The sequence below is a fragment of the Mobula hypostoma genome, chromosome 5 (genome assembly GCF_963921235.1).
Source record: "Mobula hypostoma chromosome 5, sMobHyp1.1, whole genome shotgun sequence".
NCBI classification, from domain to species: Eukaryota; Metazoa; Chordata; class Chondrichthyes; order Myliobatiformes; family Myliobatidae; genus Mobula; species Mobula hypostoma.
This window is the reverse complement of record NC_086101.1, coordinates 186,495,116-186,520,119: the sequence shown is the minus strand read 5'-3', so window position 1 is coordinate 186,520,119 and position 25,004 is coordinate 186,495,116. Positions and strand designations below refer to the sequence as shown.

The 25,004-nt window shown below is 44.8% G+C and overlaps 1 protein-coding gene across 10 annotated transcripts in view; it reads left to right on the top strand.

Moving 5' to 3' along the window:
• The window catches only part of palld (palladin, cytoskeletal associated protein), a 452,869-nt gene that overhangs the window by 404,880 nt on the left and 22,985 nt on the right, over nucleotides 1-25,004 (top strand). For all 10 annotated transcript variants that reach the window (XM_063049510.1, XM_063049511.1, XM_063049509.1 and 7 more), the window contains 5 exons: nucleotides 942-1,043; nucleotides 4,229-4,447; nucleotides 10,174-10,323; nucleotides 10,589-10,683; nucleotides 14,336-14,468. In XM_063049510.1, coding sequence (XP_062905580.1) covers nucleotides 942-1,043; nucleotides 4,229-4,447; nucleotides 10,174-10,323; nucleotides 10,589-10,683; nucleotides 14,336-14,468 — 699 coding nt within the window. The remainder of the gene's footprint in view (nucleotides 1-941; nucleotides 1,044-4,228; nucleotides 4,448-10,173; nucleotides 10,324-10,588; nucleotides 10,684-14,335; nucleotides 14,469-25,004) is intronic.

The following is a 25,004-nucleotide window of genomic DNA, read 5'->3' as shown; positions in this document are numbered from 1 at the left end:
CAGCTAATCAAGAACGAATCAACCTCTGCTTAAAATATACCCAATGACTTGGTCTTCACAGCCGTCTGTGGCAATGAATTCCACAGATTCACCACCCTCTGGCTAAATAAATTCCTCTTCATCTTTGTTCGAAAGGGACATCCTTCTATTTTGAGGCTATATCCGCTGGTCCTAGACTCTCCCACTGTAGGAATCACCCTTTCCACATCCACTCTATTGAGCCCTTTCAATATTCAGTAGGTTTCAAAATAATTCCCTCTCATTCTTCTAAATACCAGCTAGTATAGGGCCAGAGCCATCAAATGCTTCAAAATTCTGATTTGAGAGTGGAAAAAAGAAAGCATCTGCCCTTTGAGGTGAACTGGAACTGAAAAAGATGACCTGCTTGAGATTGTACTCGTAAATTTATGGATCTTGCTCTGCATGACGTGGCTACCAGCATTCCCATTTTAAAGTGGTATGGGACATTGGAAGATCTTGAGAAACACCACAGAAAGTTCAACTTTAAAACAGATCCTGGTTAAATTCAAACACTGCAAAGGCTGCAAATCTGAAATAAAAACACGCAACAGGTCAGGCAGCTTCCATGAAGGCAGAAACAGAAGAGCTCGCTTCTCCATTTTCCAATGCAGTTAAACATATGAAGAAATACTGGGCCAATTAGGCTTACATTCAAAAGAATTTAAAAGCATGAAAGAAGAGCTTTTTGAAATCCAACAGGAGCAGACAGATCAAATGCAAAAAATTATAAACCCAAGAGATTCTGCAGATGCTGGAAATCCAGGGTAACACACAAAAAGTGCTGGAAGAACTCAACAGGTCAGGAACTCCAAAGCACTTAAGCTGATTAATTTACTCATATTACTCATTCTGTGTCTTGTTTCCCTCTACTTTTCCATATTCTCTCACCACCTTCCCAACTCCCATCGACCCTCTTTCAGAGATTGACCTACGAAGAAAAGATGGCGCGCCGACTTCTGGGAGCAGACAACGTTGCCACTGTCTTCAATTTTCAGGAGGCTGAGGAGGACCCTGTGGCCCAGGTAGGTTTCCTTCATGTTTGAGATCCTGTCTATCTTATGTTTGAGGTCCTGTCTATCTCATATCTAAGGTCCTGGCTACTGCATGTTTAAGGCCTTGTCTACCGTATATTTGAGGCCTTCTCTACCTCATATTTGAAACCCTCTTTACTTCGTGTTTGAGAGCAGTCCAGTCTACCTCATGCTTGAAGCCCTAGCTACCTAATGTTTGAGGCCCTATTTACCACACGTTTGAGGCCCTGTCTACGTCATGGTTGAAGCCCTGTCTACCTCATGTTTTAGGCCCTATCTAGCTTAAGAAAGTGTTTCTATTGACAGAGACCAAATGATTAGTTCCATGCCAGAGAAAACTTTCTGCTAATGCAGGACAGATTTATAACTTGGTTAAATTATCTACATTTCCTTTGGGAATAATAAGAAGATAGCTGAGTGTAACAATGTCCTCTGTGGGGGCATTCATTTACCTTTCAATTTGAATTAGGTTCTTTCTTTCTTTTCCTTAGGATTTATTTTCTCATTAGACATAGATAATTAAACCTCAGTGTATTTTTTCTCCTGAAATAGCCAGAACATTATGTTTTGGGGATTTTTTTGGGCCACTACAGATGAGGATGTTTTTGTTTAAGTGAGGAATGATGTTTATACAACGGGCTGTACTGGAACTGGGAAAAAGGTTTTGGAATGATGGAAGGATTCATTTAACATTTCAAGAGGACTAGAATGTAGAAGCAAGGACGTACTGCTGAGGCATTGGTCAAACTGCACTTGAAGCATCATGAACAGTTTTACTGATGAAGGGTGTTCTGGAAAGGGTCTAAAGGAGATCCATAAGAACTATCCCAGAAATCAGGAGTGTTTGATGGACGAGATTGGGATAGGATTGGTGTAGATGGATGATTAAGTTTGGCATGGAATCAGAGGGCTGAATCCCTGACGTCCGACATTATAACTCATGAGGTCTTGCTGCACAGATATGTGTTGTCATATCTACTTCACGATGCAGAAGTAGTCTATTCAGCCTGACTAATCTGGGCTAGTGTTTAAATTTCACTTCTGCACCTAATTCTGTCACGTACCCTTCTATCTGGCTTTCCTGTTAATAATCAGGTGTCGTTTTTCACACGTTCTTCCTATTTGCCTCCATCACTTCCTACATCCTTTGGAGCAAGAGATTCCAGATCATTTATCACACGTACATAGATACACACAGTGAAATACGTCACCTGCATTGACAACCAATGCACCCAAGCACGTGCTGGGCACAGCCCCCAATGTCGCCACACATTCCGGTGCCAACTTAGCATGCTTATACTGCTTGGCAGAACAACACAAGCCCCGTCCCTCCATCCCAGATTTCTCCTGATTCCCTTTTGGGTTTGTTAGGGGATCTCTTAGTCCATAAGACCATACTGTAAAATGTAGGAGCAGAATTAGGCCATTTGGACCTTTGAATCTGTTTCTCCATTCAATTAGGGCTAATTTAATTTCAACCCCATTTCCCGCCTTCTCCCTGTAACCCTTAATCCCCTTAACAACAAAGTACTGACCAATCTCTGCCTTAGACATACCTAGTGACTTGCAGATAAAGTCCTCTGCAGCAGTGAATTCCATGGATTCACCACCCTCTGGCTAAACAAATTCCTGCTCATCTCAGTTTTATTCTAAGTCTGTGCCCTCGGATCCCAGGTTCTCCTACTAAAAGACTTTCTCCACGTCCACTCTATCCAGGCCTTTCCGTATCTGGTAGGTTTCAATGAGATCCTTCTCATCCTTCTGAATTCCATAGAGACATGAAATGTTCATCAGATGTTAAACCTTCCATTCTTGTGGAACCTGCAATGGGCTCACTTTGGGGCCAGCACATCCTTCCTCAGACGCAGGGGCCCAAAACTGCTCACGATATTCCAAATGCAGTCTCTCTAATGCCTCAGCAGTACTTCCCTGTTTTTAAAATTCAAAGTTCAAAGTAAATTTATATCAAAATACATATATATATTAATAATAATAAGTATTTTATTGATTCCAAGTGGGAAATTATTTTGTTACAGTAGCAACATTTAAAAACACACTTAGCAATAATAATAATAATAATAAAAAATATAATAAAAATAACTAATAATATACAGAATAATAATATACACAATAATAATTTATCAATGTGCGATAATAATTTATGAAATAATAAAGCAGTGACTGTTGTACTATGATATGTGTTCTCCTGTTGCACAGAGAGAACTGTTGGACATGCTTATTGCATTTGGTAGGAAAGATTTTCTGTAATGATCCTAGTGACAGTGGAACTGAATGAGCCTCTTCAAAAGTGTGCTCCACTGCTTATGGAGAGGATGTGCCAGATTGTCCATAATGGATAACAGTTTGTTTGGTGACCTCCTCTCCAACACTAACTCAAAAGAGTCCGGGTTGTAGCCAAGGACAGATCCAGCCTTCTTGGTGAGTTTATTTAGTGTTTTTGCATCACCAGCACTGGCTGCTCCCCCAACATAAAGCCACGAAGAAGACTGCTGCCACTGCAGCAGGCTGGTAAAAGATCTCCAGCATCCTGCTGGACACATTGAAGGATCTCAGCTGCCTTAGAAAATAGAGTCTGCTCATCCCCTTCTTGTAAACAGCCTTGGTGTTGGCTTTCCAGTCAAGTCTATTGTTGAGGTGAACACCCAAGTACTTGTACTTGCTGCACCTCCGTGATGTCTTTTCCCTGAAAAGGGGCAAGGAGAGAGGAGGAAGCAGAAAGCACCAGAGGGACATTCTGTACCAATTGTTTGGGATCAGATGACCTTGCCTGGTGTCTCAGGGCTGGGTGGGGTGTCCGTATCCGTGCCACCCCCCCACCCCCAGCGTTCCTTCTCTGCCACCTATCCCACACCCCTCCACTGCACGTTGACAAATAAAATACTGTGCAAAAGTCTTAGGCACCCTAGCTATGTATATGTGCCTAAGACTTTTGCACAGTACTGCATATTAACCCTTTCATTCCCCAGGTCATTCTCATCATATTGCCGATGTGCCTGTGGTGTTGGTTCAAGTAGGTTTTTCATTGGACCTGTGTCTCACTGTACATATGGACATGGCCATAAAGGCAAATTGACTCAGCTAGGTGCTAGTCAGATCTCTTTCCTTGGTCTCACCCTCCCTCTTGTGGGGGCTGCTGTTTTTACTTTCTGCCCCAGGAGTACAAAGTCTCCACCTTTGAACAGAGGCTGATTAGCGAGATTGAGTTCCGGCTGGAGCGCTCCAAGGTGGACGAGTCCGATGACGAGGTCTCGCACGATGAGCTGCCTCCCCAGTGCACAGCCCCAGCCTTTGAGAGGAAGCTGAAGCACGTCAAGCTGTACGAGGGCACGCCCGTCACCTTCACGTGCAAAGTCACTGGACAGCCCATGCCAAAGGTATGAAAGAGATTAGAATGAAGGACTCTGGATAGCCAGAGACTTTTCCCCAGGGAGAAAATAGCTAATACAAGGGGGCATAGACTTAAGGTGATTGAAGGAAAGTATAGGAGTGATGTTCTCTACACAGAGAGTGGGGGGTGCATGAAATGCCCTGCCAGGGGTGTGTGGTAGAGGCAGATAGGGACATTTAAGAAACTTTGATAGGCACATAGATGATCAAAAAATGAAGGGTTATGTAGAAGAGAAGGGTCAGATTGACCTTAGAGTGGGTTAAAAGTTCGGCACAACACCGTAAGCCGAGGAGCCTGTACTGTGCTGTAATGGTCTATGTCCTGTTAGCTTTATTTGTCACATGTACATCGCAACATCAAAACATGAAGTGAAATGTGTTGTTTGTGTCAACGACCAGTACAATCCCAAATAGCAGCCCACGGGTTTCACCACGTTTCAGGCACCAACATAGCATTCCCACAGTTTTCTTTAACCCTAATCCATACATGTCTAGAATGTAGGAGGAAACCGGAGCACCCAGAGGAAACTCCCGTGGTCATGGGGAGAACACACACACTCTCTACAGTCAGCACCCCAATCACTGGCACTGTAAAGTGTTACGCTAACCACGTTGCCTCGTAAAGCATGCAGTGGTACATTGGTGATGGCATGAATTCATCCTTTCAGTGACAGAGCTGGTGCTTGTTTGAAAGTCCGATCCATTGTCTTCACTTCTGCAGATCCATAAACTCCTGTCCGTCAAGGATAAATAATCCAGAATAGGTTTATTATTGTCACGTTTACCGAGATATACAACATCCAAGCAGATTATTCTATGCATTGATGTAGTACAAACGGGAAAAAAAAGATTGGGAGCAGCACATCACAGAGACCAGGCTCAACGTCACTATAGAAACTACAAGCTGACAGCCGATGATACCTTGATGTTAGTAAAGCAATTGTCCCTTAGTTAGCATGAGTGTGTTTCCCATCCTTCCGTTATATTCTTATTCTGGCTCCATAAGTAAAAATGGCTCCAGGAATCTGTTCTGTAAAGAGAAGCTATGCTCTTCAAAGATTTTCCTTGCCTGGGCTGTCTGCAATCTTCACTTGTCTGGACATTGTTAACACTTGCCTTGCTGCAACTTCCAAGCGTTTCCTGTTTTCCTAAGTAGAGCTCATTTCTGAAATGTAATATTGGACCGCCTTCCATTACTCCTTAGTCAGTGCACTCCATATCCAAACAGCTCACTGTGCTCACGTAATAGAAGTAACCTCTCTCCTGTTCCGTCTGCCTCTTTTGCCAATTACCTTGAATTTGTATCTGCTCGACAGAGGACTGAACATTCTTTGAAGCCAAGCTCAAGGAATTTCAGACGGATATTTTGTTGGATCTGGCATTTGTAGCCAGGCTGTGAATGACTCAACACTTACAGCTTCTATTTCTTCGCAGAGTTCATACTGATTCCTCAAAGTTCAAAGTACATTTATTATCAATGTATATATGCCACGTACAACCTTGAGACTCATCTTCTTTCAGGCAGCCACAAAACAAAGGAACGCAAAGAATCCACGAGAAGCCCCACACAACAAAGGCTGACAAATGCCCACTGTGCGAAAAAAAGAACAAATCATGCAAACATTTAAAAAAGTAAATAAATAATACACAGAGAATGAATGCCAGAGTCCCTGAAAATGAGTCCACTGCCACGGAGATAGTTCAGTGCTGAGGGGAGTGCTGATGGCTGCAGGCCACAGTCACAGAGTCAGTTCAACACTGAAGGGAGTGCCAACGGCTACAGGCCACAGCTGTGGAATCTGTTCAGCGCTGAGGCAACTGAAGCCAATCAAGGAGCTCAACGGCCACAGGCCACAGTCACAGAGTCAGTTCAGTGCTGAGGCAAGTAAAGCCTTATAGAGCAGTGAGCTGAACGTCAATTCATCCTTCGCCCTCGGCTTCAATGCCTTGATCATTTTAATCTGACTCGGCACTTAAATTGGCTAAACATCAGTTTGCTGTACACAGTTGAGTCCAGGCCACACTGTTCCAATCCAGCCCGAGGTCCACGCTGCCACAGCCTTACCTGTATTCTTGAGGGTCCCGTTCACTGAAGCCTTCAGGAAACAACAAAAACACCAGATTGTATAGACGGTTCAAAAGCACAACTCCCAAAGAGCAACTACAGGCTGCGGATTGCAGTGATTGTAGTCCAGGAAAGGTATAGTTAGTAGAATAGTCCATATTTTATTAGCTGCCAGCAAAACGTCACCGTGTCTCGCCAGCGCCATCTCATTGTGGAGTTTCCTTTTGTTTAGTAACCCAGTATAGTTTCCATTAAAGTCCGGTAAAATATTACCTTTAATTCTCATATCTACATCAAAACATTGACAGAGCGAAATGCATCACAAGTATGTGCTGTGGGCATCTGGCAAGTGTTGTCACTTCTCCAATGCCAACATAGCATGCCCACAACTTACTAACCCTAACCCATATGTCTTTGGAATGTGGGAGGTGTTACGCTTTGTAACTTCAAAACATTAAACTAATTCAAAGGAAGACATGTGAGTCCAAAATGCGGTCTCACTTCGAGTTTACTTAAAGCGAGGCGCACACATACCACGTGGTAGCATAATGACATAGGGAATTCATGTATTATTACATATTACCCGTAATGAATTATCTAAATGAACAAGAATACTTAATCAACCACCATATATTCAAATATTACTGGACTATTAAATATGCAATCAGAGCAAACCAGAGCACCGGGAGGAAACCCACGCAGTCACGGGGAGAACGTACAAACTCCTTACAGGCAGCAGCGGGAATTGAATCCCGATCACTGGCACAGTGAAGCATTATTCTAACCACTACCCTATCAGGGTCCTGCTGAGCAAATACTCATGCACATTTTATAGTCTCGTGAGACCATGGATTTGCGCCTTGGAAGGTTTCCAGGGCTTAGGCCTGGACAAGGTTGTATGGAAGACTGGCAGTTGCCCATGCTGCAAGTCTCCCCTCTCCATGCCACCGATGTTGTCCAAGGGAAGGGCATTAGGACCCATACAGCTTGGCACCAGTGTCATCGCAGAGCAATGTGTGGTTAAGTGCCTTGCTCAAGGACACAACACGCTGCCTCAGCTGAGGCTCGAACTAGCGACCTTCAGATCATTCAACCGACACCTTAACCACTTGGCCACATGCACATTATAGACTAGAATGCGTGTGCTTAAAGCTCACTGGGTGAGAGCATGCTGTCTGCATTTACCCTGGAGAGAGATGGTTCTTTCTATCACTGTCTGTCCTGGGCTCCAGTCACAGATTTGTATTTGGAAAGAGAGGTTGTTTGTACTGAGCTGACGGTTACGGTTAAACTGATCATACTGCTTGCTGTGGGGCAAACCACCAAGGGTGCTGTCTAACCGATCAGTGTTGGCTGGGCAGGAATGCGTGAGAGCTCACTGCACTGGGGATAGCAGGGCCACCCACCAGGTTCCCAGCTGAGGGCAAGGGTTTCCCACCACAGCAGTACAGGTTCCCAGCTGATTTCCAGCACAGCACAGGGAGGGCAGAGGTTCTCAACAGGTTCCCAGCTGAAGACAGGGGTTATCACCAGCTTCCCAGCAGGGCGGTAGGAAGGGCAGGAGTCCACACCAGGTTCCCAACAGAAAACAAGGGTTATCAGCAGGTTCCCAGCACTGGGGAGGACAGGAGTTTACAGTAGGTACCCAACAGAAGAAAGGGGTTCCCAATGGGATCCCAGTTGGGGAAAGGAGTTCTCACCAGGTTCCCAGTTTTCTAGACCGCTCAATGTTATCAGTGCCAAGACCACTATGTTGTCACATTTATTTGCAATTTTGACATGTCACAGTAGTATGATAAACCTTCTGATGGGTTAAAGATGAAATGTTTAAGGGGAATATGATGGGGAACTTCTTCACTCGAATGGTGGTGAGAGCATGGAATGAGCTGCCGCAGAAATGGTGGATGCCGGTTCGATTTTAACATTTAAGCGAAATTTGGATTGGTACATGGATGGAAGGGGTACGGAGGGCCATGGTCCCGGTGTGGGTCAATAGGACTTGGCAGATTAATAGTTCAGCACGGACTACCTAGGCTGAAGGGCTTGTTTCTGTGTTGTGTTCTCAGACTCTGTGAACTTGGTGAGTTTAAATGGACCAGGAAACATACAAGCATTCTGGACCAGGGCTCCAGAACTAACTCCCCCAATTCCCGCCACCGTTCCTAACCTCTGACAAAACCCAGCCCACAGTTTGGACTGCTGCCCTATCAAGGATCAAACACCAATTTTATTCACCTTATATATATGTTTGCCTGCATTAGGAAATCACTATGGTGTGTTGGTGCAACAGGCAACTAAAACAATGACATTTAACAATTATACCGAGTAAAGAATCAAATAAAAATAGAGATATGGAATAAAATACATAAATATCAGCATGTATTTACAATGTAAACAGCCATTATAAAATCATCCACACTCCTGTCCCCTCTCTCCCCTGGAAGTCTCTACAAAGGACTTTGAGGAAGGCTGAGAAGATCATAGGGGTCTCCCTACCATCCAACGGGTACATTTATTAGGAGCATTTTGTACACAGGACCCTTAGTAATATCAAAAATCCCACCCATCCATCCAGCCTCCTCTTTGACTTTCTACCATTAGGCAGGAGACTCCAATGTATAAAGACAAGAACGGTCAGGATGGGTAACAGCTTTTTCCCTCAGGCCATTAGGCTTCAGAACTCCCTGCCGCATTGCATTTGAAGTGTCACTGGATAATTTGAACTCTATCCTACAATATTTAATTTATGCACTTTGCTTTGTTTATCATTTGTAGTTTGAATTCTTACTTTCCTAAGTTATGATGTGTTATATGTGTGCTATGTGTACTACTGTGCTTTACACCCTGCTCCGGAGAAACATTGTCTCATTTGACGGTCTGAATGTATATAGTTAAACGACAATAAATTTGACATGCTTTCTGGACCCTGAACTCAGATTGCAGACTGTAGAGGACAAAGAGAAACAGGAAACCTGGATGAAGAGTCTCGACCTTAAACATCAACTGTTCCTTTCCCTCCACCAACGCTGCCTTGACCCACTGCGTTCCTCCAGCAGCTGAACTTATGCTTCACGTTTGAGACTAATGGGCGAGCCACGAACGATCTGCTGGAGGAACTCAGCAAGTTGAACAGCGTTGTGTTTCACACTGACTCAGAATCGGGCTTATTACCACTGATACACCCTCAGTGGCAACTTATCGGGTACACCTGTACCCCTGCTCACTAAGTTAGTTATTTTATTTAGAGATACAGCGCAGAACAGGTCCTTCTGGTCCTTCAGACTGTGCTGCCCAGCCACCCCAAGTCTCATCAAGGGACATCCACAATGACCAATTAACCTACTAACTGGTATGCCTTTGGACTGTGGGAGGAAGCTTCAGGCTCCTAGAGCTCTTCCCTTATAGAGATGCCTAGAGTATGAACCTTTATCAGAATATTACTGCACAGTGCTATAATAAAATAGCATTGACTCCATTAGTGCACTCGAGCACTATATCTCAGGTGTACTCTGTTGTCCCCAGCGGTAAATGGGCACTACTTCGATCCCCTTCTGTGCGCTCTCTTGCCACCTACTGTTCAGCTGAATGCATTACATTGCATCGCCCATTCACCGTTGCTGTCTGTTTTTCGCCCCTCACCCCTCACAGGTCTACTGGTTCAAAGACGGCAATCAGATTTCCAAGCACAGCGAGCACTACCAGATTTGTCGTGAGCCGGACGGGACTTGTTCCCTCCACACCAAAGCTGCTACGCTGGATGACGATGGGAATTACACCATCATGTTGGCTAACCCTGTGGTAGGTTTTTTCCCTTTCATGGGTTTGGACGTGACTGGGGTTGGGCGTCGGGCTGCAAATGAGATGCAAGTCCATAAATCCACTGAAAATGGTTTCAGTTTTGGATTCATTTAGTTTTCAGATGTACATTGAAACATACAGTGAAATAAGTCGTTTGAACAAAGAAACAGGTAAGTCTGTGCTGTACAGTCTATGACCCCGTGATCTGTGAATGGTTTACGGGACCTCCAATGAGTAAGTCTTCGTTTCTTTGCTTTATTCACAGGGTAGGACGAGCTGTACAGGAAGGCTGATGGTCCAAACTGTGAGCCAGAGGGGACGGTCTCCCCGTTCCCCTGCAGGACAATCACCTGGAAGAAGGTAATGTCAATGCCTTTGTGTGGAGTCTTGAAATGTTAACCCTCCATGTTACTGAGTCAAAAGCAGCTGTGCTGGGCAAAACTCAGCAGGTCAGGTGACATCTGTGGAAAGGGAAACAGAGTTAACATTTCAGACCCATGACCCTGCATCTAAACTAGTTCGTTCTCTCGTTCTCGCTCTCCCTCTCTCCCTCTCTCCCCTTCTCTCGCTCCCTCTCCCCCTCTCCCCCTCTCCCTCTCCCTTTCTCCCCCTCTCCTTCTCTCCCTTTCTCCCTCTCTCCCTCTCCCCCTCTCCCTCTCTCCCTCTCCCCCTCTCCCTCTCTCTCCCTCTCTCCCCCTCCCTTTCTCCCCGCTCTCCTTCTCTCCCCCTCTCCCCCTCTCCCCCTCTCCCTCTCTCTCGTGTGCAGGATATTCAGAAGGGATTGACCAGACTAATCCCAGAGGTGAGAACTTTAGATATGTGGATAGCCTGGAGAGGCTAAAAGCAGAAAAATTTGCGAGGAACTTTGATGGAGTTGCTGAAAATCATGCAGGGTCTTGAGAGATTAGATACAGAGACACGGTCCTCGTTAGCAGAGGGGTGAGAACTGGAGGATACAGTTGGCGTTTTGGGTCAGAATCCTTCATCTGCCAGAAGTGATGAAGAGTCTTGGCTCAATACGTCGATTGTTTATTCCCCTCCGTAGATTCTGCCTGACCTGCTGACTTCCTTGAGTTCCTCTGGATTTCCAACATCTGCAAAATCTCTTGTGTTTATGGATCAAAAGAGATGTGGATTTTTTTAATGAAGCTAGAATGTGGAATGAATTTCCAGGGGTGGTATCGGAGACAGGTTCAACAAGTGACCAGAAGACCATTAGATCTGGGCGAAAAGTTAGGTCATTCAACCTTTTGACTTCCACCATTTCACCATGGCTGACTTATTATCCCTCTCAACCCTATTTGTCTGCCTTCTCCCTGTAACTTTTGACACCCTGACTAATCATGAACCTATCAACCTCCGCCTTAAATATACCCAACGACTTGGCCTGCACAGCCATCTGCGGCAAAGTATTCCACAGATTCACCGTGCTTTGGTTAAAGAAAGTTTACCTAATCTCTGTTCAAACTCTGAGGCTGTGCCCTCTAGTCTTAGACTCCCCCACTATAGGAAACACACTCTCCACATCCACTCTATGGTGACATAAATGTACTTTGATAATAAATTTATTTTGAACTTTAAACTTTGGTCATCAGGAACCAGTTGGTCTGAAGGGCCTGTTTCTATGCTGTGTGACTGTCTGACACTGTTGCAGGCGGTGATTTCAGAACCATTTCCCTCTGTGGTTTTTAAAACTATCTGCCTTCTGTTTCTTTTGCCATTGAAAATAAATCTCATTCCTCTGGTTGCCAATTAATCCAACAAAAATGGCTTTTTATTCATGAGCTCCAGTAATTGAGACATATAATCCTGTGCTGGCTAGAATGAAGAGGATTTATCGCTATAATAACCACATCCAGTCCTGCAGGAAACTGAAACGACATTCTTAACCAAATTGTTGATAGGTGCGGCATTTTGTTCCTTTGAAATATGCCAAAGAAATCTGACCAACAGGGTCAAGTGACACCAATTGGAATTGTGTTCAAAGTTTAAAGTCCAATGTAAACCTATTATTAACGTACACCTTGAGATTCATTTTCTTGCAGGCATTCACAGTTCAGGAAAATAAAGAAATCCAATATAATTTATGAAAAACTATGCATAACAAACACTGACAAGTATTCAAAGTGCAAAAGAGAACAAATCATGCAAATAATAAATAAAAAGAGTAAATAAATAATATTGAGGTATAGAGTCCTTGAATGTGAGTGTATAGGCTGTGGAGTTAGTTCTGCATTGGGGTGAGTGAAGTTACCCACACTGGTTCAGCAGCCTGATGGTTGTAAGATAACAACTGTTCCTGAACTTGGAGATGTGGAATCTGAGGCTCCTGTACCCCCTTCTCGATGGTAGCAATGAGAAGAGAACCTGGCCTGGATGTGGGGGTCCCTGAAGATGGATCCTGCTTTCTGGTGGCAGCACTCCTTGTAGATGTTCTCAATGGTGGAGGGGATTTGCCTGTGATAAACTGGGCTGTATCCACGACTCTTTGTAAATGTCTCCATTCTTGGGCTTGGTGTTTCCAGGCCAGGCCATGATGCAACCAGTCAGGAGACTCTCCCCATGCATCTATAGAAGTTTGTCAACATTTTCCAAAAAAAAAGGAACAATTCCAACTATTCCAGATCGAGTAACACAATATTGCCTTTATATTGGAACTCTTCTATTTCCATCTATAAACATTCTGCTAGAAGGATGCAGTAAAGTTCCCAGACGGGTTCACAGAGTTGTTCAAGGCAAGCACTGATATATATGAACAAGGGTTGCTTGTGTGAGTGACCTATCGTGACGCTGCTTCAATAACGGTTGCAGTGAGAGGGCTAGACGCAGGGGTCCAGTATTTAGAAAAGTAATTCTTTCAGTAAAGAGTTTCTGGGGCATTTGTCTTGGGATGGTTTACTTACTGCTCCTTTGCAATTAATGTCTGATCTTATTTGACAGTCCAGCTCCAGCCTATAATTAAACATCTTGTCAGAGAAGGCAGTTTGAATTTCATTCAGCTTATATCTATATGCAAGCCCAACACTTTTAAAATGTTTGGCTCATAAATTCAATAGTCCAGATCTATTTGTGCAGTTGAATTTTATGCTGTAAGGTGATGCTAAAATTTCAACTTGGGACGTTTGTCAATTTCCTAGAAGTACAATCCTGTAAATCTGTCAAAAAATGCATTGGCTGAGGAATACTCTTCTGCCTCTTAAGCAGATGGTTCAATTGTGGGTTCACAGTCCCAGTCCAGAGAAAGGGATATCAGGATAAACTTGACATTCCCAATCCACTGTCACTGCCAAAGGTGCCATCATTTGGGAGCGGGATCAACTGAGATTTTATTACAGTGCATAACCTCTGAACCAGAACCTTGCTGGTTCACAGTCCCACTCCAGAGAGAGAAACGCAAGTTCAAGCCTGAAGTTAGTCTATAAGGACCATCAGAGCAGAATTACACCACTCGGCTGATTAAGTCAGCTCCGTCATTCCATCGTGGCTGATTTATTATCCCTCTCAACCCCATTCTCCTGCCTTCTCCCCCTAACCTTTGATGCCCTTACTTATCAAGAACTTATCAACCTCTGCTTATTGGTTAAAATTGGAAGATGGTTGGGAAAGAGAAGTAAGAATACTTAGCTTTGTATTCGCTCATTAGTATTAAATGTTATTTGGTAACTGAAAAGACGTAATATGCAGTATGTGCAGAAGTCTTAGGTACCTTAGCTAAATATATGTACCTAACACCTTTGCGCACTACTGTATATAAAACAACACTAGCTGATGTGTATGTAGTGATGGTGGGGCCAGTAACAACCATTGGTTGATTTTGATATTTGAATGCATTTCAAAGCAAAGATCCTCAATCCAGTGAGGTAACATGAACATCTCTTCTTTTCTCCATAAAATCCTCTTTCTGTAAAACATTAAGAAAAGAGCCAGACCACCAGGTTTGTTTTCTATTTCTGGAGACCAGTGGTGTTGTTGAATCTCCAGCCAATGCTCTGTTTCTTTGTGTTGCCCTCAGACCTCGATCCCGATCCAGGGACAGCGGAGAGGAAGTGGAAACCATCCAAGAGCGCTTCTTCCGACCTCACTTCTTGCAGGCTCCGGGCGACATGGTCATTCAGGAGGGGAAGCTCTGTAGAATGGATTGTAAGGTAGTCTGCTCCTTCAGACTTGTCCACAGGAGGATCAGAAACATCTGTTTCCTTTCTGCTCTCCCATTTCAGGTTCATTGTTTAGTTTGGTTTGAAGTGAACTCTCCACACTCTCCCTGTGGCCACTTGGGTTTCTCCCAGGTGCTCTGCTTGGCTGCCACATCATAAAGATGTCTGGTAGGTTAATTAACTACTGTGAGCTGCCCAGATATGTAGGTGAATGTCTAAAGAACTAAAGGGAGGGGATCAGAGGTATAGGACAGAGAATAATAGAACATAGAAACCTACAGCACATTACAGGCCCTTCAGCAATCAATGTTGTGCCGACCCTGTAATCTACTCTAGAAGCTGCCTAGAATTTCCCAACTGCATAGCCCTCTATTTTTCTAAGCTCCATGTACCTATCTAAGAGTCTCTTAAAAGACCCTATTGTATCCACCTTCACTGGCAATGCGTTCCACGCACCCACCACTCTCAAAAACTTAACCTTTGACATCCCCCTGTACCTACTTCCAAGCACCTTAAAATTAAGCCTCTCATGTTAGCCATTTCAGCCCTGGAAAAATGTCTCTGGCTATCCACACAATCAATGCCTCTCATTATCTTATACACCTCTATCAGGTCACCTCATCCTCCGTCGCTCCAAGGAGAAAAGGCCAAGTTCACTCAACCTATTCTCATAAGGCATGCGCTGCAAACCAGGCAACATCCTTGTAAATCTGTACTCTCTCTATAGTATCCATATCCTTCCTGTAGTGAGGTGACCAGAACTGAACACAGTACTCCAAGTGGGGTCTCACCATACTCACGGCTCTTGAACTCAATCCCATGGCTTATGAAGGCCAACACTCCATACTCCTTCTTAACAACACTGTCAACCTGCGCAGCACTTTGAATGTCCTATGGACACGGACCCCAAGATCTAGCTGATCCTCCAGAACGCCAAGAGTCTTACCAGTAATATTATCTTCTGTCCTCAAATTTGACCTACCGAATGAACCACTTCACACTGATCTGGGTTGAACCCCATCTGCCAGTTCTCAGCCCAGTTCTGCATCCTATCGATGTCTTGCTGTAACCTCTGACAGCCCTCCACACTATCCACAACCTTTGTGGGAGGAAACCAGAGAAACCCGGACAAAAATAATGTCTAGGTGTTGTTTTAATTTAGACAAAAATAATATCTAATACTCACAGCATTAGACTTTAATATTTATTTTATTTCAAGCATAGTAACAGGCCCTTTCAGCCTGACAGCCCCCCACTGCCCAATTACACCCATGTGGTCAACTCACCTGCTGACCGGTACGTCTTTGGAACGTGGGAGGAAACCGCAGCACCCAGAGGAAACCCACACAGACATGGGGAGAACATGCAAACTCCTTACAGACGGTGACAGGAATGGAACCTGGGTTGCTGGTGCTGTATTAGGGTTATGCTAACCACTACCCTGCCATCCCTAAAGTCATCCAGAAACAAGTGGAACTGTCCTTTCAGCCCAATTTAGAAACACATGCCAACACGCATTACAGATTTAACAATGTGGCTGTAGGGAAATAAAGAGGGTCGAGAGGAACTGATGAGAGCTGGCACATAAAACAATATTAACATTGTGTTACTCAGTATTATTTATCTAATATTTATTTATTATATCTTTTTAGTACTTGCACAGTATGTCTTCTTTTGCACGTTGGTTCTTTGTCCATCTTTGTTTGTGTCTTGTTTTTCACTGATTCTATTGTATTTCTGTGTTCTACTGTGATTGTCCACAGGAAAATAAATCTCAGGGTAGGGTATGGTGACGTCCATATACTTTGAAAATTAATTTACTTTGAAATTTGAACAATGGGCTGAATGGCCTCTGAGTGTTGGACAAAATAAGAATGAATCTTGGAAGGACGTGAGAAGGTGAACAGTAGATTGACATGGGCATCAATGCAAAGAGCTCAAAGGATACTCTGTTCAGTAGTTTCCGGGCTTTACGACAGCGTAGCGGTTAGCAGAATGCTCTTATAATGCCAGCGACCCCGGTTGAATTCTGGCTCCTGTCTGTAAGGAGTTTGTACATTCACCCAGTGACTGCGTGGGTTTCCTCTGGATGCTCCAGTTTCCTCCCACAGTCCAAAGATGTGCAGTTTATTAGGTAATTGGGCAGTGTGGGCTCGTAGAGCCAGAGAGGCCTGTTACCGTGTTGTATCTCTAAAAAAAGAATTTTAAATGTCTAATGCTGTCAGACTTGACCCTGAAGCAACACACATCAAAGTTTCTGGTGAACGCAGCAGGCCAGGCAGCATCTCTAGGAAGAGGTACAGTCGACGTTTCGGGCCGAGACCCTTCATCAGGACTAACTGAAAGAAGAGCTAGTAAGAGATTTGAAAGTGGGAGGGGGAGGGGGAGATCCAAAATGATAGAAGAAGACAGGAGGGGGAGGGATGGAGCCAAGAGCTGGACAGTTGCTTGGCAAAAGGGATATGAGAGGATCATGGGACAGGAGCCCTTTTGCCAATCAACTGTCCAGCTCTTGGCTCCATCCCTCCCCCTCCTGTCTTCTTCTATCATTTTGGATCTCCCCCTCCCCCTCCCACTTTCAAATCTCTTACTAGCTCTTCTTTCAGTTAGTCCTGACGAAGGATCTCGGCCCAAAACATCAACTGTACCTCTTCCTAGAGATGCTGCCTGGCCTGCTGCGTTCACCAGCAACTTTGATGTGTGTTCCTTGAATTTCCAGCATCTGCAGAATTCCTCGTGTTTGAGATTTGACCCTAAGGTGGCTGAGATAGATCCCATAACTCTGAACTCATTAGTCAAGTTAATTGTATCTGGTTGAATCCTCCAATCAATTGACAGCATTTGTTGCAGTGGAGATGATCTTGGGTCACCAAACAAAACTGAAAGGCTTTAGCCCTGGTCTGCTCTGTGATCGCAGGTCACAAAGGTCAGTTTCTTATTTCAGAGGCTCAGGTCTGGTGTTTTTATTTAAGTGGTTGCTTTCTTTGATCTCTGGAAGATATCCTGCTGGCGTGAGGCAAAGCCGACAGAGGCCATGTGAACTCAGCTATCAGAGTACAGAGTAGTGTAATCTGAGTAACACTGTAAATGGTTTTCTCCGCTCTGTGCTGAAAAGTTGCGAGTTCAAGGTTTGCTCGAGGCAACTGCATGTAAAATGGCAGCGCACAAACAGACCCTTCAGACCATCTCAGCTATGCCAACCAAGGTGCCAACCTAAGCTAGTCCCATTTGCCCACATTTGGCCCATATCCATTTAAGCCCTTCCTATAAAGTACATAAAGGCCAAGCGTTTGGAGGACACACCACAATCAACATGGTGACGAAAAGTTTGCAAGTAAGTTGCCAAGATTGGAGAATAGCTCAACCCAACCTTCCATGTACCTGCTCAACAGTCTTTTAAATGTTGTAATTGTACCTGCCTCAACTACTTTTGTATACTGACTGGCTCTGCAGGAAGAAGTTGCCCCTCAGGTCCCTTTTAAATCTTTCCCCTTCTCATCTTAAATCTGTGCCCTTTAGTTTTTAATTCCCTTTCTCTGGAGGAAAGCCTGCCAGCATTCACCCTGTCCACAGTATGCCCTTCATGGTTTTATATACCTTCATAAGATATAGGAGCAGAATTAGGTCATTTGGCCCATCAAGTCTGCTCTGCCATTTGGTCCATTTCCCTCTTAGTCCCAATCTCCTGCCTCCTTCCCGTATCCCTTCACACCCTGACTAATCAAGAATCTATCAACTAATCACATTGATGAAGGTAGAGCAGTAGATGTAGAGTATGTGGATTTCAGCAAGGCATTTGATAAGGTATCCCATGCAAGGCTTATTGAGAAAGTAAGGAGGCATGGGATTCAAGGGGACATTGCTTTGTGGATCCAGAACTGGCTTGCCCACGGAAGGCAAAGAGTGGTTGTAGATGGGTCATATTTTGCATGGAGGTCGGTGACCAGTGGTGTGCCTCAGGGATCTGTTCTGGGACCCCTACACCGTGATTTTTATAAATGACCTGGATGAGGAAGTGGAGGGAAGGGTTAGTAAATTTGCTGATGACACAAAGGTTGGGGGTGTTGTGGATAGTGTGGAGGGTTGTCAGGGGTTACAGTGGGACATTGATAGAATGCAAAACTGGGCTGAGAAGTGGTAGATGGAGTTCAACCCAGATAAGTGTGAGATGGTTCATTTTGGTAGGTCAAATATGATGGCAAATATGGTAAGACTCTTGGCAGTGGGGAGGATCAGAGGGATCTTGAGGTCCAAGTCCATACGACACTCAAAGCTGCTGTGCAAGTTGATTCTGTGGTTAAGAAGACATACGGTGCAATGGTATTCATCAATCAGGGGATTGAGTTTAAGAGCCAAAAGATAGTGTTGCGGTTATATGGGACCCTGGTCAGACCCCACCTGGAGTACTGTGCTCAGTTCTAGTCGCCTCACTGCGGGAAGGATGTGGAAACCATAGAAAGGGTGCAGAAGAGATTTACATGGATGTTGCCTGGATTGAGGAGCATGCCTTATGAACATTAGGTTGAGTGAACTTGGCCTTTTTTCCTTGGAGCAACGGAGGATGAGAGGTGACCTGATAGAGGTGTACAAGATGATGAGATGCATTGATCGTGTAGATAGTCTGAGGCTTTTTCCCAGGGTTGGAATGGCTAGCACGAGAGGGCACAGTTTTAAGATGCTTGGAAGTAGGTACAGAGGAGATGTCAGGGGTAAGTTTTTTACAAAGAGAGTGGTGAGTGCATGGAATGGGCTGCTGGCGACGGTGGTGGAGGCAGATATGATAGGATCTTTTAAGAGACTCCTGGATCGGTAATGGAGCTTAGAAAAATAGGGGGCTATGGGTAACCCTTGGTAATTTCTAAGACAAGGACTTGTTTGGCACAGCTTTGTGGGCCGAAGGACCTGTACTGCGCTGTAGGTTTTCTATGTTTCTATGTTTCTAACCTCCACCTTAAATATACCCAATTACTTGGCCTTCACAACCACCTGTGGCAACGAATTCCACAGATACACCACCCTCTGATGATAGAAATTCTTCCTCATCTCCTTTTTAAAAGGACGCCCCTTTATTCTGAGGCGGTATCCTCTGGTCTTAGACTCCCCCACCACAGGAAACATCCTCTCCACATCCACTCTGCCGAGGCCTTTCAATATTTGATGGGTTTCAGTAAGGTCACTGCTCAGTCTGCTTGTCTGCAGTAAATAGAGCCCCAACCAGCTCAACCTCTCCCTAAAGTCCTGGCAAGTTTCTCATCAATCTTCTTTGTACTTTCTAGCTTAATGGCAGAACATAGAACAGTACAGCACAAAACAGGCCCTATGGCCCATTATGTTGTGCTGACCTTTTAACCTACTTCAAGATCAATCTAACCATTCCCTCTCACATAACCCTCCATTCTTCTCTCATCCATGTGCCTAGCTTTAAGTTAAAGTTTCTTAAATGTCTCTAATGTATCTGCCTCTACCACCATCCCTGGCAGCACCCAACACTCTGCATAAACTCCATATCTCTGACATCCCCACCTATCATTCGTACATCATGTGCCATGTCGTATGACCTGGGCGATCATGGTCTTTCCATGACCATGATTGTACTTGGTAAATTATTTGACAGAAATGGTTTGCCATTGCCTTCTTCTGGGCAGTGTCTTTACAAGACAGGTGACCCCAGCCATTATCAACACTCTTCAGAGAATATCTGGCTGGCGTCAGTGGTCACATAACCAGGACTTGTGATGTGCACACACGACCATCCACCACCTGCTCCCATGGCTTCCTGCATGCTAGCAGAGGGAAGGAGCATTTTACACCTCCTTTGCCTATACTTTCCTCAAATTACCTAGTATTAGCCATTTCCACCCTGGGGAAAATAAATGTCTCTGTCTGTCCACTCGATCTACACATTTTAACATCTTATACGACGATATGCATTGAGGGATCCGCATTTCAGGCAGACCAACCCTCCAACAAAGACCTTTTGCCTTAATTTCCACAGCTTCTTAGCAAATCCACAGCAAACAGCAAAGTGGACCGTCAGCTTTCACTGCGAGTGACAGCCGAGGCTGTTCGCCCAGTACCTGGAGTGGGAATTGAACCCATGACCTGTCTACTCACTGAGCTGGAGTTGACAGTCCTCCTCAGTTTACAAGGAGCTACAATGGTGGGAGTGATTCGGAGGAAGGTACTGGAGCCTGAAGACCCACACTCAATGATTTAGGAACAGCTCTTTCCCCTCCGCCATCGGATTTCTGAACGATCCAAGAATGACACCTCGCTATACCTCTCTGGCACTCTTTATTTAAAACCCTCAAGGTTCTGCAGATGCTGGAAATCTTTAAGACCACATGCCAAGTGTTGGAGGAACTCAGCAAGTCAGGCAGCATCTATGGAGAGGAATAAACAGCTGGCATTTTGGGGCCGAAGTGCAGACTGTTTATTTCTCTCCATAGATATTGCCTGACCTGCTGAGTTCCTCCAGAACTTTATTTATTTATTGAGATAATATGTGGACCAGGCTTTTCCAGCCCTTCGAGCCACACCACCCGGCAATCCCCCAATTTCATCGTAGCCTAATCACGGGACTGTTTACAATGACCAATTAACCTACCAAACGGTCCGTCTTTGTGTGTGTTTTTTTCCTTATTTAATTGCTTGTTTGTTTGTTTATTTTAGTAATGTGTAGTAATTTTTTTATGTCTTGCACTGTACTGCTGCCACTTTACTTACTAAACAAGAAGGGAATTCCTCTATTTTCACTGTCAAACCCAAGCTTAACAGGCCATGCTTCCTATATTTTTGTGGCATTTATCGGTGATAATAAATGTGATTCAGATTCAGAATATCTCACATGCCTGAGTGAAAAGATTTGAGTGACATTGCAAACAATGAGGGGAGATTTGATGGACGTATACAAAATTATGCAGGGTAAATGCCAGGCTGTTTCCACTGATATTGGGTGAGACTAGAACTGGACGTCATGGGTTAAATGTAAAAGGTGAAGTACTTAAGGAACCTGAGGAGGAACATCTTCACCCAGAAGGTGGTAGGAATGTGGAACAAGCTGCCAGCAGACGTGGTGGATGTGGGTTTGATTTTGCTATTTAGGAGAAGTTTGGATAGGTCCATGGATGGGAGGGTGTATGGTCCAGGTGCAGGTCGATTGGACTAGGCAGAGTAATAGTTCAGCACAGGCTAGATGGGCCAAAGGGCCTGTTTTTGTGCTGTAGTGTTTCCAGACAAAGAGTGATCCAAAGAAGACCTCAACAGTGAAGCTGGCAAAAGATGAAGACAGGTAGAGGAAGGCAGAAGATGAAGACAGGTGGGGGAAGGCAGTAGATGTAGACAGGTGGAGGAAGGCAGAAGATGAAGACAAGTGGGGGAAGGCAGAAGGTGAAGACAGATGGGGGAAGGCAGAAGATGAAGACAGGTGGAGGAAGGCAGAAGATGAAGACAGGTGCAGGAAGGCAGAAAATGAAGACAGGTGGGGGAAGGCAGAAGATGAAGACAGGTGGAGGAAGGCAGAAGATGAAGACAGGTGGGGGAAGGCAGAAGATGAAGACAGGTGGAGGAAGGCAGAAGATGAAGACAGGTGGGGGAAGGCAGAAGATGAAGACAGGTGGAGGAAGGTAGAAGATGAAGACAGGTGGGGGAAGGCAGAAGATGAAGACAGGTGGAGGAAGGCAGAAGATGAAGACAGGTGGGGGAAGGCAGAAGATGAAGACAGGTGGAGGAAGGCAGAAGATGAAGACAGGTAGAGGAAGGGTGCAGTACTGAAGGGTCCCCAGACTTGCACTCCAAGCCACTGGACACTGACCCTGATCACTCAAAGACCAGGTGGTGGCTGTCCGTGCTTCATCCTCCCCACGTTAAACAAAGTAACGCACCGGTGTTCTGCATTAAGGGAATAGCTCCTTAGGAGAACATCACACCCGAGTGATTGACTACTTCTCGTGTTCTACGACGCTGATTATAAAACAACTCAGCTGTGCGTATTGCTCAGCAGAGCAAGCCCTATCTGAGACAATGCAATGTCCCGTTAGGAGGGTAAGGTAGGGGTTGGGGTGTGGGGAGGGAGGAGAAGGCAGGCTGACGGGGGGAGGGCTGTGGTTCTGGAATACAAGGAAGTGGTGAAGTTAAAACACAATCAAAAGCAGAAATCCTCCAAGTGCTGGGAAAGAAGAACATCAAATACCATAGCCAGCATCAGTCTTACCCGCCAAGTAACCGCAACACTTCCTGGTTATATTTCTGATTACCAGGGGCATTCTCATTGTGTTATACAGTACAAGTGGGAGGGATTATAAGGAAGGGTGAGCTGTAAGGTTTGTGGTTGACAGCCAAAGTAGAGAAAGCTCCTTTTTCAGTAATTGAAGTTGCACAAGGGCAAATAATCTTGCTTGATTGCCAGTCACTTATGCCTCTTTAATGCACTATAATAATCAAAGGAAGGGAGAGGCAGGAAACAGAGTGACTTTTGGGATTCAATTTCATGCTACTTCTTGGATAAGGTTGAAATGAATTGCTGGCTTGCTGATCATAGGGATGTGGAGTCACAGAGTACTGCAGCATGGAATCAGAACCTTCCACTCATTTCATCCATGCCATCCATTGTCATAGAGCACTGTAGTACAGAAAAAGGCCCTTCGGCCCATCTAGCCCATGCTGGCCTGGTTTTCTGTCCAGACTAAAAGGATCAAAAGGATCGTGGGAATAAAAGGGTTCTTTTCTGGTTGGCTGCCAGTGACTAGTGGTGGAGTGTTGGGACTGCTTTTTATGCTGTATATCAATGATTTAGATGATGGAATAGATGGCTTTGTTGCTAAGTTTGCAAATGATACAAAGATTGTTTGGGGGGCAGGTAGTGTTGAAACAGGTAGGATGCGGAAGGACAGATTAAGAGAATGAACAAAAAAAAGTGGCAAATGAAATACAATGTTGGAAAATGCATGGCCATGCACTTTGGCAATAGAAATAAATGTGCAGACTATTTTCTAAACAAGGAGAAAATCCAAAAATCTGAGATGCAAAGGGACTTGGTAGTCCTTGTGCAGAACACCCTAAAGGTTAACTTGCAGGTAGAGTCAGTGGTGAAGAAGGTAAATATAATGTTTGCATTCATTTCAAGAAGTTTAGAATACAAGAGCAAGGATGTGATGCTGAGGCTTTATAAAGCACTGGTGAAGCCTCACCTTGAATATTGTGAACAGTTTTCAGCTGCTCATCTGAGAAAAGATGTGCTGGACATGGAGAGGGTTCAGAGGAGGTTCACAAGGATGATTCCAGGAATGAAAGGGTTATCATACGGGGAACGTTTGATGGCTCTGGGTCTGTACTCGCTGGAATTTAGAAGGATGGGGGGTCTCATTGAAACCTTTCGAATGTTGAAAGGCCTAGACAGAGTAGATGTAGAAAGGATGTTTCCCGTGGTGGGAGAGTCTTGGACAAGAGGACACAGCCTCGGGATAGAGGAGTGTCCATTTAAAATAGAGATGCAGAGAAATTTCTTTAGCTAGGGTGTGGTGAATTTGTGGAATTTATTACCAGAGACAGCTGTGGAGGTCAGGTTGTTGGTGTATTTAAGGCAGAGCTCGATAGGTTCATGATTGGACATGGCATCAAAGGTTATGGGGAGAAGGCCAGGGAGTGGGGCTGAGGAGAGGAAAAAAGGACCAGCCATGATTGAATGGCAGAGCAGACTCGATGGGCCAAATGGCTTAATTCTGCTCCTATGTCTTATGGTCTTAGGAACTAGCGGTTCCCAATCTGAGGTCCACAGACCTCTCGGTTAATGTAGAGGGTCCATGGCATAAAAAAATGTTTTGGAACCCCTGGCCTCGACCATTCCACCTGCACCTGGACCATAGCCCTCCATACCCCTACCATCCAAACTTCTGTTAAATGTTGCAGTCGAACCTGCATCCATTGCTTCCGCTAGCAGCTCTTTCCTCACTTGCTCCAGCCCGTGAGTGAAGAATTTTCCCCCCTCAGGTTCCCTTTAACTATTTCACCTTTCACCTTAACCCATGACACCCAGTACTAGTCTTACTCAACCTCAGTGGAAAAAGCCTGCTTGCATTTACCCTACCTATACCTTCATAATTTAGAACAGCTCTACCAAATCTCCCCTCAACTCTTACGTTTGACCGGGACTAGCTTGGTGGACACCATGGAAAGCACCACACAGGGGAAGGTGAGTACTTTCTGCCTTTATCCCCTGGAGCGCAGGAGAATGGGACTAGGCGAAGTAGCAGTTCAGTGGGCCAGTGGGCCTGTTTCTCTGCTAAAGTGAGAGCTGTATGACTCTACAATATCACCTATTTTAGCATAATCTGTAAGCGTACTATCCATGCCTTGTACCTTTACATCCAAGTCATTTATACAGTATAAATAACAAATAACAAAGTTCCCAGCACCAACCCCTGAAGTACACAATTAGCCGCTGTCTCCAGACGGAGAAGCAAACTTCGACCATCTCTGTTTCCTACCATCGAGCCAATTACTAATCCAATCAGCTCTCTCCTCCTGGAT